This window comes from Panthera leo, chromosome B3 (assembly GCF_018350215.1).
Source record: "Panthera leo isolate Ple1 chromosome B3, P.leo_Ple1_pat1.1, whole genome shotgun sequence".
In the NCBI taxonomy this organism is placed as follows: domain Eukaryota; kingdom Metazoa; phylum Chordata; class Mammalia; order Carnivora; family Felidae; genus Panthera; species Panthera leo.
In genome coordinates this window covers 104,828,648-104,846,973 of record NC_056684.1, presented here as the reverse complement: position 1 = coordinate 104,846,973, position 18,326 = coordinate 104,828,648, and the positions used below count along the sequence as shown (strand labels likewise).

At 37.0% G+C, this 18,326-nt stretch overlaps 1 protein-coding gene across 3 annotated transcripts in view; it reads right to left on the bottom strand.

The window, feature by feature from the left end:
* The window catches only part of ARID4A (AT-rich interaction domain 4A), a 64,024-nt gene extending 45,995 nt beyond the window's left edge, over positions 1 to 18,029 (bottom strand). For 2 of the 3 annotated variants that reach the window (XM_042943361.1, XM_042943363.1), the window contains exons 1-8: positions 17,848 to 18,029; positions 16,709 to 16,765; positions 14,640 to 14,750; positions 12,610 to 12,675; positions 11,528 to 11,618; positions 3,506 to 3,585; positions 3,322 to 3,416; positions 1,238 to 1,370 (exon numbers count right to left, since the gene is read on the bottom strand). In XM_042943361.1, the coding sequence (XP_042799295.1) occupies positions 1,238 to 1,370; positions 3,322 to 3,416; positions 3,506 to 3,585; positions 11,528 to 11,618; positions 12,610 to 12,675; positions 14,640 to 14,750; positions 16,709 to 16,714 (582 nt within the window). In that variant the 5' untranslated portion in view covers positions 16,715 to 16,765; positions 17,848 to 18,029. Of the gene's footprint in view, positions 1 to 1,237; positions 1,371 to 3,321; positions 3,417 to 3,505; positions 3,586 to 11,527; positions 11,619 to 12,609; positions 12,676 to 14,639; positions 14,751 to 16,708; positions 16,799 to 17,847 lie in introns of those variants that run through there. The other variant, XM_042943362.1, reaches the window with a different exon arrangement.
* Positions 18,030 to 18,326: the final 297 nt, after the last annotated feature.

Genomic DNA, 18,326 nt, shown 5'->3' with positions numbered 1-18,326 from the left:
GATTTTCAGACTTTTTCTAGGTAAACTTACTATATATAGCAACTGAGTAATATACTTACATGCACACAGAAACATTAAAAATTGGCCTCGGTTCACTAAAGGATTCTAATCTAATTCGGGACACATTTTGTGCCAGCACTGTTGTTAGAGATATATGTCATATCAAAACTCAGAAAAGGGGAATAGTTATGTTAGAGTAGTTAAGGGAGACTGAAGAAAACGTAGGCCTTGAGCTGAATGTTAAGACACTTAAAAGGAGAGGAGTACAAAAAGGAGAAAATGGAGACAGGTATTACCAAGTATTATTGATTCCTCTCATGAAATAATTCTCTTGCCCATCCCTTCTTCTCATTCCTTCCCCGAGTAAGCAAAGATTAGATTTCCCTACCAACCCATCCAAGACTTACTATTTGCAAAACCTAGGTGTACCCACCTTTCCTTTCCCCAATACTCCCTTTCCTACTCCAGTGTCTGCGCCAAGTTTTAAAAATGACTATATAAACTTAATTGCTATGTAATGTCTTAGATGTATACAATAAGGTCCTCGAGAGCAATGTGTTACAAGGTTCATAGTTTTCTCTCTTCTAAGCAACTTAGAGGTGGAACTCCCTGCACATCCTCAGTAAATACTAATTGATCTAAGGCAAAAGGGTAAAGGTTTGGAAGAGAAGTGTTTTACACAGAGAGCAGTTAAGAGAGAACCTGAGTATGAAGCTTACACTGAAAATGGGAAGCTAAGAGCTAGGATAGCCTCAGAAATCCATCTGAAGAATCCAGAATTGATCCATTAGGCAGTCCGTGAAAGTTTTTTGGGGTTTGTTTTTGAGAATGGGACTACTATGATTAAATCAGTGTTTAAAAACTACTCTACAGAAGTTGCTTCTGGAAAATTTGTCTAAATTTAGCAAAAAACCCAAGAATCAAGTTAAGGGAACTTGGAGGAAATTACCATAAATCAAGTGTAAAATGGTAACAGGAATAGGATAAAAAGAGACCACTGCACACATTTTCAAGGAAAAACTGAAAGATCCCAATAAATGACTGATTATAGAAAATTAAAGGAAATAACAAAGGAAAACAGTGAAGTGTGTGAGACCTAAGTAGGATTGCTCAATGTTGCAATAAAGCCCAAATTAAATTTGGGTAATACTTTCAAAATATTTTAAATGCTTTTTAAAGATCCATGTTAAACAAAATTTTAAATGGTTGATTAATTCTGCAAAGAAATCTTACTTACCAAAGCAGGATACCCATCAGTCTTCTCAGATGTTGATATCACACTTACAACTTTTCCTAACAATTCGTCATTGAGACGTCGCTTATCGTCATCTTCCTCTTCACTACTTTCTTCTTCCTTTTCGTCCTCATTACTAAAAGTCAAAATAACTCTATCATGATCTTAACATAAACCATTGTTGAGATAGAGTGGTGTGAATTTAACATGTACAATTCAATTTCTAATCTGGATTACTCCAGAGTAGGAGTAGCCTCTTACTGAAATTGAAGAGATGGATACTTCCCTAGTCCCAAAGTAGTCCTGAGCTGTCCATGATGACTCTGAGTCCATGCCACTAGACGAATGAGGATTTGGACTTAGCTCTTATGCCAACCACCAGCTGGGACAGAAAAGCCTAATTATGTCACCATGAAGTACTTACTGTGCCAAATACATTTTTTTAAAAAGATTATCCTTCTACCTTTTATATATGCCAGATGTAACTCTACTTCCTAACAGGTTATGAAAAGATCTCATCAAAAAAACATGTGAAGGTTTATTTAAATTAGCTTATCTACACAATTAAACAAGCAAACAAACCCATGGTGAGGAACAGTCTACAAAACGGGCCTGTACTCTTCAAAAATATCAATGTCGGGAAAATACCAAAAAAAAAAAAAAAAAACAAAACAAAAAACAAAAAAACTGAAGAACTTTTCCATATTAAAGGAGATTTAAGAACTATATAAACTAGGATGCCCAGGGGCGCCTGGGTGGCATAATCAGTTGAGCGTCTGATTCTCGGTTTCAGCTTGGGTCTTAATCTCACATTTCATGAGTTCAAGCCCCATGTCAGGCTCTAAGCTGACAGCACGGAGCCTGCTTGGATTTCTCTCTCCCTCTCTGCCCCTCCCCTGCTTGTGCTGTCTCTGCCTCTCTCTAAATAAGTAAGTAAACTTAAAAAAAAAATTATAAAAAAACAAAACTAGGGCGCCCCGGTGGTTCAGTCAGTTAAGTATCTGACTTCGGCTCAGGTCAGATCTCATGGTTCCTGAGTTCAAGTCCCGCATCAAGTAAGCTGAGCCCTACTTGGGGTAAGCCCTTGCTTCCCTCTCCCTCTGCCACTCGTGGTATTCTCTCTTTCTCTGCCCCTCGCTCTCTTGCACCCTCTCTGTCCAAAAAAAAAAAAAAAAAAAAAAAGAACCATGTAAACAAAATGTAATGCATGATCTTGGGTTGGACCCTGGATTCAGTGGATGCCTATAAAGGCTATTATTGGGACAAGTGGCAAAATTTAAAATATGGACTATACCTTATTAGATAATATCATTTTATTAATGTTGAATTTTCTGAATTTGATAATCATACTTTGGCTATATAAGAGAATTTCCTTATTCTTAAAGTATTTAAAGGTAGGTCTGATGCTTATAATATACTTTCAGAAGGTTCAACCAATTAAAATTATCATTAGGGCGCCTGGGTGGCTCAGTCAAGTGTTGGACTCTTGGATTTGGCTCAAGTCATGATCTCATGGTCCGTGGGTTCGAGCCCCAAGTCAGACTCTGCACTGACAGTGTGGAGCCTGCTTGGGATTCTCTCTCTCTGCCTCTCCCATACTTGCGTGTGCATCTCTCTCTCAAAAAATAAACGTTAAAAAATAGTAATAATAAAAAATAATCATTAAGTTAAAAAATAGCTACATATCCACAGAGGAAATGATAAAGCAAATGTGCCAAAAATTTTAACAATTACTGAATCTAGATGATGAGTATATGAAAGTTTATTGCACGATTTTTAAGTTTGGAATGTTTTTGAAATAAAAAGGTTAAAAAATACATATACTCACTTAAAATAGAAAAACACATCGTATTAATTAAGAAATTTGGCAAAGTAACTCAAGACAAAAATAACCCTTTTTGAAAAAGGAGTTATGATAATTCTCAGAGTAATGGGAATAATTAAGAACAAGGTCTGCTCAAGGTAAAATGTCTAACATAATGATACAAGATACTATGGAAAAGTTACCTGAACAATTTTAGCCATCTTAGAAGACTCATTTGTTTAATGTTGTAATAACTGTAATATACTGTATATGAAACACTCACACAGGAAGAGACGACCTCCTTCCTCTGTTCGTCTTCTTTGCAATTACAGGAGTTCCAAAATGCTCTGGATTTGTTAAGGGAAGCTGGTCAAGTGTCTAGATAAGAAACAACAGACAAATTAAATCACATCTTGCCTCGATGTTAGAAGTTATTCAACTCAAAAAGTCCATCCATGTCACCCTACCTCACTCTCGGCAAAATGTCTCTCTCCTTTTAGGCAAAGTGAAGTGCGTCTCAGTGTTCTCTCATCACCATCATCAAACACTACAAGAAGCAAGAGATATCAGAGAATTTATGCACACTAAGTAAACATGTCATTGCAGAGAACGATATTGCTGCTATTTAGTTAAGGCTTAATATTTGTAAGAACCATTATTTTTTTTTTCCAAAAGCTTTTAAAATGTACACAGTACATTTTTCATTCTGTAGATACTGAACACAGGTTACATGGCTGCTCCCAACTGCCTAAGTGTCTCCATTCACTTAGCAACCTAATCAAAGCACCAGTGATTAAATTACCTTTAATCCTGGAAGAATGAGCAAAAAAAAAACCTGGTTTACAAAAAAAGAAGTATTATGGGTTTTGTTCAGAACAGTTATCAATGAAGTATCTCTAACTTCCAGAAACTGTTTGACTTCTAGGAATGCTTCTTGGATTATTGTACTACCTCTACTTATTTGCATGATAACTTCCTTTAGTAGAAGTCTATTGGGTAACAAATTCTAAAGTCATAAGATTCAACATTTTTCTTTTGCTGGAGAAGGATTAAGAAATTTAGAATTAAAGGTTGAAACAAGGAAACATCAGAAAGATGAAATTTTCTTAAATTTCAAAAGTCAGTTATAATTGCACAGCTTTCTCAGAAGTTTTTACTTTTACTACATTAAAAAAAATTTTATAGGCTTAATTTTCCAGAAACATACTCTTATGTTAACATCTAAAGTTACCAAGTGTATTAAAAAGAAAATGCTCTCAGAAGACACCTGATTGCCCATCATTATGAAGAAATAAAATATAAAAAGGTGGAATCCTTACCTCAGATACTTATAATGCAAACACGTATCAATATATGTTTGTGTATTGTATGAAAATACCATATACACAGAAATAGTTATTTTAAGATGTAATCCCAACTTCCACAATTCTAGATGCTTTTTCATTCTAACAGAATAAATTAATGTTAATAAAGGGAAACTCTACATTACTTTGCTTTAATAATATTTAATCATAAACTTATTTTTTTCATGCTAAGAACTTATGTAAGAGCACTCAACTTCTTTAGTATTTATCTACCTCAGTCAGTTCTTTCTCCAAAAGTAAAGACATCTAGTTTAAATTCTCTTACACGCAGGAGACAATGCAGAGAAAATGAAAAGTTCCTGAAGCACATATTCAGAGAACCATGTTTGCACAAAAGGAGCCGTGTTGTACAGTCAATAACGCAGAAATTAATGACCGCTGCAAACACAACGACAGGATAAAACACAATATCCTCCAACAATTACATTACTAATCTACACTTGATTAACAGTGCTCTAAACATTTGTAACAAAATTATGATTCATATGGTGTCATCAAATCTAATAAATACACCACTGTTCTTTTAAAACTTCAAGATCATGAAATTATTATACCAAACTTAAAATAATCCTTCATGTTTGTATTAATATCCATAAGTATATTAAAGAATAAAAGCTTAAAAGTTCCAATTTTCCTTAAAGGCTACAATATATAAGATGGTAACAACGGACACACACATACACACCCATGTGCACACACATTTAAGTGGAGGTGTGAGGAAGGAACATGAGAATATCAGAACAATCCATAACATCAAATTTATGCAAAATGTTTTCCACAGTGTTTCATCATTAATCGATGGCAGCCTCAAATCAAAATGTTCTGATGAGAAATTTCAACAATTTAAAATCTTTAATTCTTGTTTTTTAAAATAATCACTTTAAGGGGTGCCTGGTTGGCTCAGTTAAGTGTCCAACTCTCGATTTTGGCACAGGGCTTGATCTCACAGTTCGCGAGTCAGAGCCGCATGTCGGGCTATGCGCTGACGGTGTGGTTTATTAATAAATAAACTAACTTAAAATAATCTCTGAAATAATCAGATTTTTGAAGGAAAAATACTTTTAACTTCAACATACTTTATCATGGATAGAAATAATGTAAGAACCAAAAAAACTTCTCAAAAGAGAACTGTGGCACCAACAATTTTATGATTTTATATAAGAATGCTTCCAACTTTGAGTGAACGAAGAGAAACCGTTTACTTTTTTTTTTTTAATTCACGGACTATACAAAGGTATGTATTTGAGTACTTTATACAAGTCTGAAAAGCTACATAACTTTTAGTTAAGTGTCCAACTCCCGATTTTGGCGCAGGGCTTGATCTCACAGTTCGCGAGTCAGAGCCCCATGTCGGGCTATGTGCTGACGGTGGTGGTTTATTAATAAATAAACTAACTTAAAATAATCTCTGAAATAATCAGATTTTTGAAGGAAAAAATACTTTTAACTTCAACATACTTTATCATGGATAGAAATAATGTAAGAACCAAAAAAACTTCTCAAAAGAGAACTGTGGCACCAACAACAATTTTATGATTTTATATAAGAATGCTTCCAACTTTGAGTGAACGAAGAGAAACCGTTTACTTTTTTTTTTTTTTAATTCACGGACTATACAAAGGTATGTATTTGAGTACTTTATACAAGTCTGAAAAGCTACATAACTTCTCAAGATTTTCTGAAAGACAAATAGAAACCCCAACAACACAGTGAACCTATTAATCAAGACATCCCCGATTATGAAAATCATGAAGAAGTTCCATCTAGAACAAGTTTCCTCTATAACTTCCATGTTAGAAGTATCATCTAAAAGAACACCAAACACTCTTCAGGCACTAAAGAGTGACTATGGCATTTTGATAAGAGTGAAATAATTAATTGGTATATATAAACTGGTGTATATAGTATATTTAGCTTTTTTTTAAGTTCAAGATGTCTATTACAGTATGCCAAGAGGAAAAAGTCTGACTATAAGGATTTAGTAATTCTATGAAATGTTTTCTACTTGACAAAAATGGTATTTAAATAGACTATTGAGTGCAAAACTTACAAAAGCAGTATCTCTGTTATTATGTTAAATACAGATACAAAAACTTAATTTGAAAATGACAAAGCTAAGTCTCTCTCAATAACTGATCAGGGTAGACAAAACAATGCTAATGCAAACAAATATATGAAGCCTAACTCTACACTTGAGAATTAAAAGAAACAAAAGCAACAGGGATCTATCTAACTACTAAATACAAAAAGATCTACCCATGAAAATAGCACTGTTAGATGCTGGAGGATAGTAAGAGAACAATAGTAAATTAACTTTATCTCTCCAAAGATGTAATTGGCTATCACCTATTAAGCTTCTACCATGTCCTAATTCTCACAGCAGCCTCTGCCAGGTAGGAATCGCTATCCTCTTTTATGAAGAAATTGAGAAGCAGAAGGCTAATCAATGAGCTACAGTTTTGTTAAGGGGGAATCAAAATGCATAATAAATAGGTATGGGGCAGAGGCATAAAATGAACACAGGAGAGAAGTCAAGAATTCTGACTTTGCAAAAAGAAAATATTATTGTTGTATCTGTGTATACCAGTTAAAATTAATAAAATATTTATATATACATTTATATATTAATTAAAATATTTCACATAGTGGATAAAAACTTTAAAATTACATACTCTAGGTAAAACCAATAGTTTCGTTACATAAACTCATTTGTGATACAGAAATCCCTCTGCAGCCAAGGTCCAGAACTTCAGAAATCAAGAAACTTAACAAATGTATAATGATATTGACAAAATATCATGGGAATGCTAAGTCTTTTGGAAGGCCATTTAAACAACAGGTTAAAGCACATCACAGGAAGGCATAGATTTCTTTGTTGCTTAGTACTTTCTAAATGATCTTCTAGTCCTGGTTTTGAAACATTTGTGGTTGACTCTGATTATAAAAACACTTGTCATAAGAGGTTCTAACTAAATTAAAAAGCTTTGGGGCACCTGGGTAGCTCAGTTGGTTAAGCATCTGACTCTAGATTTCGGCTCAGGTCATGATCTCACAATTGGTGAGTTCACGTCCCCAGTTGAGCTCTGCACTGACAGCACGGAGCCTGCGTGGGATTCTGTCTCTCCCTGTCTCTCTGCCCTGCTTAGCCTGCGTGGGATTCTGTCTCTCCCTGTCTCTCTGCCCTGCTTACGTGTGCTCTCTCTCAAAATAAATAAACATTAAAAAAAAAAAAAAAAAAGCCTTAGTAAGCCTACAGCACATTCTACAAAAGTCAGTCCATTCACCAGTTTAAGCTAAACCTCCTCTACTCCATGAACCTTAACTTCCATGAGATCTGATACAACTGATGTACAAAACAGTAACCAGAAAGCATGAAAAAATCTTGAGTCTTAAAAAGCATTTGTCACAAAGATATATAATCAAATAAATTTTAGTGTAAAATTTTATATATTGTACATATGAATATACATTTTATATGTAAGTTACTAAAATTAATAATTCTGTCCTTTACATTTTCCTTATTTTTCAAGTACAATGTGTTATTTTTATATTCCAAAAAAAGCAAAAGAAGAGCAGTTTTAGAATGTTTTATGGACAGCTGTATTTACCAGGAGTTAATGGCAACATTCAAGTGGAGATACAAATTCCAATCCTAATTAATACCTTTGAACCACTAGAAAGGTAACCATACACTTCTATACATTACAGATTCCTTATCTTTAATGCAAAGATAAGAACTGCCAATTGAATAAACTATGCTAGGGAAGCACTGTTTTATGTTAGGAAGGGGAAATATTTCCAAGGCTCAAAAAACAAACAAAAAATCCATAAACTCAGGCCACTTATTATTCAACATTAAAGAGGAAGGTAATATTAGATTTTTAAAAATTAGTTCATATTAGATCTATAGTCTCTTTCATAATTGGTTATTCAGCTATCGTAGGAAAAGTACCTATATTACGTAAGTTAATATCAGACTCATTAGGTAGCTTTTGATCACCAATGATCATAACTCTTATTTGATCTAAACCAGTAGTGTGGTATCCTCTTTTCGTTTTTAATAGTCAAATTTTGAGATCTCTTAAAATAAAAAAGTGATATGGAGATCATTAATACTTTGTATAACTTTCTGATTCTACCTATATAACACTTCACTAGGAATTAGAAACCAAGAAGAATTTCAGAAAAGAGGAATTAAACCCAACAGGTAGTAGTCACTCAATTAATTGAAAAATATAGAAGGCTCATGACCTGTGAGAGAGGACACATTTTATTTTGCCATCCTTTAGGCTCATTATACTCTAATCATTCTTTATGTGGGCTACATGCTTCAACATCTAAATATTCTTTATAACAGAGAGTGCTATATTGAACATACTTAAGTGAACAGTGCCTGTTAACATCTTAGATTTTTTAGGTCACTTGCCATCATTACAAAGATGCAAAAAACTTAAATATTTTGAATTTTTCTCCTGAATAAGTCTCCATTTTTTCTAAGTATGGACTACTTTACTAGTGTGTAATACCTGCATTAAATTCACCCAATGTAATTATAAAAAGAAAGATTCTTGGATTGCCATCCCCAGACCTACTAAATTGAAGAGATTTGGAGTCCTCAAATCCTCATTTTTTAAACAAACACCAAGTGATTCTTATGTACACTAATGCTTGATACACGAATTACATGCAATTAAGATGCTAAGCTCTTTCAGAAAAAGAATTATACAGTTTCTTCTGTAATTACTCATCACAGAAAATCACCACAGAGAATGCTCAGTAGCAACTAGCTTTTAGAAATGCTAAAATGCCATTCATGTAAAGGATAAAGATCTGCTATTCTGGAGTGCAGAAGTCCCAAATGTGAAAACATGAGAAGTATCACTTCTGCAGAATCACAAGCATTATATCAGTAAAACTTCACAAGTACTGTGAATGCAGCCTTGATATTAAATATCAAATAGGATGCAATATTAGTATTTGAATACACATCACATAATCTTGCGTAACTCTGCACATATCAGTGCCTGTAATTTTTTTTTACTTTTGAGAGAGAGAGAGAGAGAGAGAGCATGAGCAGGGCAGGGACAGAGGGAGAAGGAGGATCCCAAGCAGACTTCACGCTGTCAGTGCACAGCTGGACGCAGGGCTCGAATTCACAAACTGGGAGATCATGACCCGAGCCAAAACCAAGAGTCAGAGGCTTGACCGACTGAGCCACCCGGGTGCCTCTCAATGCCTGTAATTGTTATCACTGCTTTAATATAATAAAATTGTATTTACTTAATCTCTAAAAGTTAACATTAAATTTAGTTTTTAAATCTCTAACAACTATCAACAGCTACAACCAAGCTTCCTAAAAATACGTAGTTCATAGTAACAGCACCATTGTGAACTGACACTGCTTTCTAAGAGGCCCAAGAAGAATAAAAATGGTCAGAAAATAGTAGTTACGTACAACAAACTGCTACTTCTAATAGAAGCCACAGAGCAAGACACAAGAAGTACAATTTTTAAAGAAAGCACATTCTTCACAGCTTTGAGCATCACCTGAAGATGAATGATTTTTACCCAAAGCCACAAATCAAGTAAACTAAAAGTAAACCTACAGGATCATTTCCTTTCCTTCTTTAAGGAAACCACAACACCATAATTACACCACTTATACCAAGATATAAATGTAAAAACCAAACAATGCTATAGATGTTCAGTATAAAATAAAGGATGGATGTTATCCACAGGATTGTGTAGTCTGAACGTACTGAGAGGAGATTAGGAAATCTTAATCATTACTATTCTTATCAACATAATAACAGCAACTATATAAGTAGTACATTTAAGTTTTAGTTTACATGCATTAAGACACTTGTTGCTACTCCCTAAAGTTTTTTAAAGCAAGCGTAAGCTTATGCATGGAATGTTAAGTATGCATTCTGATTAGCAGCACATATATCTTTCCTTTTTTAATAATGAACATTTTTAAATTTTTTTTATATTTATTTTTGAGAGAAAGACAGAGCAAAGTGGGGGAAAGGCAGAGAGAAGGAGACACAGAATCCGAAGCAGGCTCTAGGCTCTGAGCTGTCAGCACAGAGCCCAATGCAGGGCCGAATCCACAAACCGTGAGATCATGACCTGAGCAGAAGTCGGACGCTTAACTGACTGAGCCATCCAGGCACCCCTCTTTTTTTTTTTTTTTAATGTTTATTTATTTTTGAGAGAGAGAAAGTGTGTGTGTGAGCAGGTGAGGGGCAGAGAGAGAGGGGCACAGAGGACCTGAAACAGGCTTTGTGCTGATAGACAGGCCGATGCAGGGCTTGAACCCAAGAACCATAAGATCATAACCTGAGCCAAAGGTGGACACTTAATTGACTGAGCCACTCAGGCACCCCATAGTAGCACCTATATCTTTTCTGAAAGGTGTTATTGAGACTTGACTAAATCAAAAATCAAAAATTAAGCTATGATCATCTAGACTTGAATCTACTCTAGCCAGAATTTTTTTAGTCTTTAAATTTTGTGGTAACATCTGTATTATCCTTATGTAAAACAAGCAACAATACATTAAAAGATTGCAGCTGTGCAACCTTAATTGTAATTACAGGAAAAGTAAAAATGTCTGATTACTTACAATACTAACTTGTACTGACTTTCTAATGGAAGAAAAATAAGCATATAACTTAACTTTCTTGAAAAGAAATATCTAGGTAACCTAAAAAAGAAGTACATTCTTTTTGTTGTTGTTGTTTTAAGTTTGTTTTGAAAGCGAGAAAGAGAGAGGGAGAGGGAGAATCCCAAGCACGCTCTGTGCTTTCAGAGCAGAACCTAACATGGGGCTCGAATTCAACAAACTATGAGATCATGACCTGAGCCAAAGTCAAGAGTCGGACTCTTAACCAACCGAGCCACCCTGGCACCCCAGGTACCTTCTTGGATCAAATAGCCACAAGTGACCAAAGAGATATTATTTTTGTTACCAGCAGCCATCATTAAAATTTCAGCCAACTATATCAAGTAAATTGACAGTAAAGAATACCTATTTCTACCAACATAATGATTCAGTGTATTTACAAAATAAAAATATATGCAACTCCAAATTAAATCCTATGTATTAAATTAACTACTTACCCACAGTATACCAACTAGCATCTGTCAACTTGCTGATAATAGCTTCCTGAAAGGACCCATCAGATGTCCTTGTTTCAACAATAGCTCCAACCTAAAACACAAAATTGAAATTTCATTATCAAATTTAAACAGACCAAATCACTCCCATGAACTATATGACCTGGGTTAAAATAAATATATTTATGATAATTCTACCTTATACACATTGACTTAGATCTTTATCATTTATAGCACTCATGTATTTATCATGCAGTCTGAACCCCAAAATGCTTTGGCATAAGATAGTTGTTATTATTATCCTTGTTTTACACATTGAATATTGTGGCTCGGATGAGAGGATGAGAACACAGTCTCTTAAGTATTACTTCAGAGCTTTTGTACTATATCACATTGCCTTCAAGGGAACTGTGTAATATAAGAATCAGAAAACCATAAGATAGCAAAAGTAGCTTCAATTTTCTTTCACAGAAATATTGAATACTGGATTCACCATTCGTATTTAAGGGACCTTTTAGATAAAGGTTCACCTGAGGAGAGAGGGATGGACCAGTTGACCTTCTTTCAGCTTCCAGACCTTTGTCTATCAGATATTAACCGAAGTGGTACTCTGACATAACAAAGATTTATTACATAAACTTAGAAATGTTTGGCCAGAACATGGATGGAAAACACAATATAGGTACTCACTAAGCTAAATTATGAAGTCAACATACTTGGTAACTTAGAACAACAGAAGATTCAAAATTATACTACTAGTATATTATTCAGCAGGCTAAATATCTCTGATGACAATGTAAAAAAAAGAGGTATTCAATCTAAGAATTAAAAACAAAAGGTGGCTGAAAACTCATGTTTATATATACACTAAAATTACTGTCTCTAAGATGATTTACCTTTCTAAAGTAAGGATATAGCCAATGTAACATCATAACATACTAACTCTATAACATTTCATTTGTATTTTCGTTTATTGATCAACATACTTATAAATTTTAAAACTGTCTACAAATAGAAAATTTAATAATTTACTGTACGTATTTGTGATTCATCGTTTCAGATTTTAAACTGCAGAATATACGTACTCTTAAAGGACCCTTTACTTGATCGTCCTGCACCAACTGTGTAGTATTATCCTGTTTCAGGAGTACCTGGAAGACATTTTGTACAATAATTTGCATGTTAACTTTTAAAACAACATGTTTATGATGTCTTTAATCTATGCTTTCTTACCATCCTGTGGTTACTTCTGTCTTAATACTTATTACATTGTCTAATATTTACGTTTATTGTCTCTCTCACTAATTGTGAGCTCCTTGAGGGCTACAATCCTTCGTCACTATAACCCCAGCAGTTAGCAAATGTCAATGCGTATTACAGGCACTTCATAAATGTTTGCTGAATTAATGAACTATACAAGATTTATAATTTGAAGTGACTGCTATAAAAGTTTAAAACTGCCTTCATTGTTCTTTATCAACAAGTTATAAAAAGTTCTGTCACAAAGTATTAAAAAAACAGTATCAAACATTATTGCCCACATACAAGGTAAACAAATTAAAACCAGAACCCTGTTGGTCCTTTATAAAGTAAACTGAAATAATAATCATGATATGTATTTCACATACAAATAAGTATTCTTTTTTACTACAGATTCTCCCAAATATATACAGGGCAATCGTTCAAATAGATCAAGTACCCAAATATGAAAATTGAAATTCTACATAATGTATGTATGATAAGAGCTCCCCAATCACTGTATTGACTTTAAGTAAGTATATCTAGAGCCACAATACTAACAGAAAGTTTAAGTTCTCAAAGAAGTCCAAGTAAATATTTAGTAGTCAAATCCCATATAGCTGACATAGTAAAAATGCCAAATGAAACAAAGAAATAAATGTCAAATGATATCTTAACAATACTTGAAGAAAAATTCCACCAGATCAAAACTGAAACACAAATAATAATCACAGATAAATCTATTTCTCTACCACACAAATCATACTCTTCTAATTCACTGGTTCTCAAACGTCAACATGCAGCAGAAACACTTGAAGGGCTTATTAAAACACAATCACTGGACCCTACTGCCAGACTTTCTGACTCAGTAGGTCTGGGGTCAGGGCCTGAGAATCTGCATTTCAAACAAGTTCCCAGATGAAGCAGATGCTGCTAGTCCAGGGCCACACTTTGAAAATACCTGCTCCAGTTCATTTACCCATTCAACGTATTTTGAGTGTCTACTATGTATCAAGCACTAGTCTAGGTGTTGGGGACAGAACAAGTCAAACATGTCCTCCTTTTATGGTGCTTCACTCTTGCAGGAAAAGATCAGGTATGTAAGTGAAAAGCAAACTGCAAAACCGAAAGTACAGCATGATCTAATAACAACAACAACAACAACAATATTGTTACAGTAGGCTCTGCACAATATCTGACAGACCATATAAATCTCTCTGTAGTAGTATCAAAGAGGACTTTCATGAACTTTCTTACATAGCTCTGTAATGTTAAAGATGTTTATAGTAAGTGTGGATTACTTTCGTAATTTAAGTACGATTATTAAAAACATTTATGTGGGAAAACTACTGGAATGAAACACGAAAACGTGAATAGTAGTTTCTGAGAGGTAAGCGATGGGTATTAATCTTTTGGTACTTTTCTGTATTTCCAAATATTATACGGAAATAATGCAATGACTTTTTTCTGGTCATAAAAGGACCTTAAAAATAAAATTCTTAAATCATTTTTAACACGGTCTTTAAAACAATTCCACTATATTATTTTTCCTAATCACTTGAAATCATCTCTACCTGAACATTATGAAAGGGGAGAATAGAGATCACAGCCTAAATAAGCATGCCACAACAGCAGAGAGCCAAATAAAAGGAAGTCTCATGAACGTGGTATTTTCAGAGAAGCATTTTGGAATAACTTCTCATTTCGAGTTCTTTATTTCTCAATTCTTAATGTGCTTTTCCTATAGATTTGTATATAACAGTGTTTTCACATAATAATGATTCAGTAAGTCATGATTCAGTAAAATGTTGATTTGCAGTCTCCCCCTCCCCAACTCTCCTCAATCCAGGTTGCATGAAAAAAAAAAAAAAATTACCTTAACTTTTACCAGCCTTTTCACAGTCTTAATTTTTGCCTCACAGAAGGCACCTCGGTACTTGGCACTGACATCAGTTCCCACTGTCAGGTAGGCAGGCTCATCCGCCGCCTGATGAAAGAACACAAAATGTGAATGTCACTAGTATTTTCCCCTACACTCCAACCTTAAGCCACATTAAAAGGTTCTACATTTAAAGTACTAAGAATATTAACAGTACTGTTTATTACTAGCATTAATAACTTGGAAAATACCCCTTAAGCAAGCACTTGCATTCCCCTACTGCATAAACTATATCCTGACAACAGAAAACGTTTAAGTTCTTAGTAACTGAGAAGTATCAGCAAGGAAATATGATAATGTTTTTTCTTCCAGATATAAAATGTTTCAACAATTCTATAATTTAAGAAATGAACACATTAAGAAACAAACAAACAACAACAACAAAAAAAAAAAAAACGGGCACCTGGCTGGCTCAGTTGGTAGAGCATGCGACTCCTGATCTCGGGGTTGTGAGTTCAAGCCCCATGGTGGGTGTAGAGCTTACTTAACAATAATAATAATAAAATTAAATTAAAAATACAAAATAAAAAGACCTCCAAAACCAGCAAAGGTATACTCATAGTAAGTGTCTCATAAAACTTTGAGTTATTCACTTATGGCCTCCTGGAAATTGTGTTTTAAAATTAGAAGAAATATCACTGTTAAGATTAATACTAACAAGACATGGTTAAATGTTTAATAATATAGCTACATTAAGGCAATATCTTTTTGGACACAGTATATCTGCATAGATAAGAAATGAAGCCAATCCTTTTGATAAGGGGAGCATTATCTGGGGGAATCATTAGCTAAAAGCTACATATTAAAAAATCTAAGTCTAAATTCAGCTGATGAATGCAGACATATGAACTGATGGCTCAAAACTTGGAGCTGTACCTAATTTATCACACTAATCTTCTTGGTGTAGAAAAAAATAAGCTTTACTAAAAAATATCTACTTTTTAGCAAATGGTCATGATCAGAAAGATGTGGCAAATTTCATGCTACCATTCATCTTAATCTTGATGGTAAGAGAATGATAGCTACTCTTTGTCATTTTACCTTTTTTTTAAAAGTTAAGTGTTTTCATATAGGCTCAATTCAATGGAGCTAACACTGCTAAATGCAAAGGTAACAGTGTACACTTTAGAAATGATACTTTTAAGTAGACAATGATGTTTCCTTTCCCAATAAGTTTTTCCAAGTAACAGTAAAGACAGTAACATGTCATTTCCAGAAGATAGGAAAACAAGAAAGTTTAGGGGAATGCTGTATTTCAGAGCTTAATACACTGAGACAGTAAATGAGTAAGGAATCAAATACCTTTCAAAGTCAGTGCATTTACAGATAATGCAAACTGAAGAGGAACATTCTGGCAAATAAATATCTGATCTGAAACATTCAATGCCACTGCACTACACAATGCTATACCTTCCTTGCCCTTCAAACATCTGTACATACAATGTTTGCACTACTAGCTGTCTTCAGAAGAGTATCTTTTCAGGTTGTAGTATGTTTTAAAATATTTACTACAACAATTGAACTGAAACAAAACATTATTAGCTTTAGTCCACCTTCAAATATTTTAGCTACAAAATTTCAGAGAAGAGCCGATATCTCCCTTGCACAATCCACATATTCCTTCCTTAGAAAATCATGCTGGCATTGAGGAAGAAAAAAATTTCAAAAAATCCCCCAAAGAACCAAACAGGACAAAAGCTTTACTTCTGCAAAGGCTGCTGCCAACACAGGAAGTGTTTAAAAATACTAGCCCAATGGACAACAATGGAAAGGCTGCACCAGCCTTTCCAAAGTGCTAACTGCTTCAGAGAGGGGCCGGACTGACTGCATTAGACACAATGATCATTTCTCACTCTTTCAACACGTCCTCATTTTCAGAAAGCGCTGCTTAGTAGAGGAATCAATTTCAAGTAGCGAAAGAAAAAAAAAATGACATTCCACAGCAGCAGCCTCACGACAAGCAGTGTCCAGGGCACGAGGTTCAGAGCAGCGTTGACTCCACTTACCTTCATTTTCACTGGCGATCTGTGGGGTTCCAGCTCAGCGAGCTATCTTCTCCGTCGCTAGAACCATGGGGAGGGGAAAGACAGGCACAGAATCAGTCAACAGAGGGGAGCGACCCAAGGAAAGAAAGTAAACAAACGCCAGCGGGGAGGGGCAGAACCCTAACCAGCGAAGGGAGCCGATCCCCCGGAGGGCAGCCAGGACGCAGGAGCTGAGGAAACGGCGAGAACCCCTCGGGCGCCAAAGGGCAACCCGTTCCTCCCCGGAGTTCGCCAGCGGCCCACCGCGCCCCCGCCTCGCTCGCCACTTTGACCCGGAATGCTCAACTCGGAGCCCCAGGTCGGAGCGCTCTGGAAAAGAGCAGGGCGCCGTTTGGGCTTCCCCAGGTTCCCCCCAGGCGCGGTAGCCGAGCTTTCGCGCGGCCGCCCCCCTGATACCCCGACTTCGGCCCGCGCCCCGCCTCCGCCGCTCGGCCCCCTCGGCCCGCCCCGGGCCCGCGGTGGCGGCAGCGGAGTGTCACGGCGCCATTGCTCTCCTTCCTCCGCTCTGCACCATGTCAGAAAGGAGAAGCGCTTCTTCACCGATGGGGCAGGGGCCGCGGCCTTCAGCCCGGAGGCGCGAGAGTGAGGGGAGACCGGAGCGAGGGAGGGGGCTGGGGGGGGGGCGGAGAGGAGGAGGGAGGTGGCCCGGAGAGGGTGTGGGAGGGGAGGGGAGCCGCACAGCGGCAGCCGCCGCCTCCTCCCCGCGCCCGCCTCAACTTTTTGTACAGCCCAGAGTGGTACCTGCCCCTGGTCCCTCGGGTCCAGCCACAGACTGCACAGGAGAGGACGCGCTGCGGAGTTGGGGGCCGGCTCCCCCAAGCAGCCCGCTTCTCAACGCACGGAAGCAAACTTAGCGGCGCGGCCAGCCCCACAGCCATTTTCCCAGGGAAGCAGCCGAGGAGGAGGCTGCGGCGGCGGTTCCTGCAGTTGCTGCCGCGGCTCCACGACCTGCCCCTTCCCCTGCGCTCGCCGCACCGCTTGCCCAGCACCCCCTCCCCACCTGCGAAGCTTCCAACTGCACCGGGACCCCGGGCTGCTAGCAGCACGAGCTGCTACTGCCGCTTCGTCCACTCAGTATCCCCCACTTCCCTTCTCCTCACCTACTAACTGCGGGTGAAGTGCGCGCTGTCAGCTTCCGAGTCCTCCGCCCCACTGACCCCCGTGGGCCCCCGTCCGGGCAGCACCACTCCCGGCCGCGGCGGCAGGTCCTGCGCCCGGTTCCCCACTCGCCCGATTTACTGCCACAATCCACCAAATAACAAGCTGTTGAGCAGACTCGCTTCTACACGAACTCCTATTGGCTGCTCATGACGCCGAAGAGCTTTGGATTGGAGCTCGCTACCTGCCGTCCTCATTGGATGTAGCTAAGAAACTTCACGGATTGGTGCGAAAAACAGCAGGTAGGACATCTTCCACTTATGATTGGCTGTCTCCGAAGGCTAACGTTACTGGAGAATTGGGTATTGAGTAAGCAGGTTCTGAAAAATGATTGGTGGAGAAGACTCCGGATGTGCATGACTGAGCACTGATTGGTAAATTGAAGGGTCAGGAAGAGCAGTTCGGCACGAGGATTGGCGGC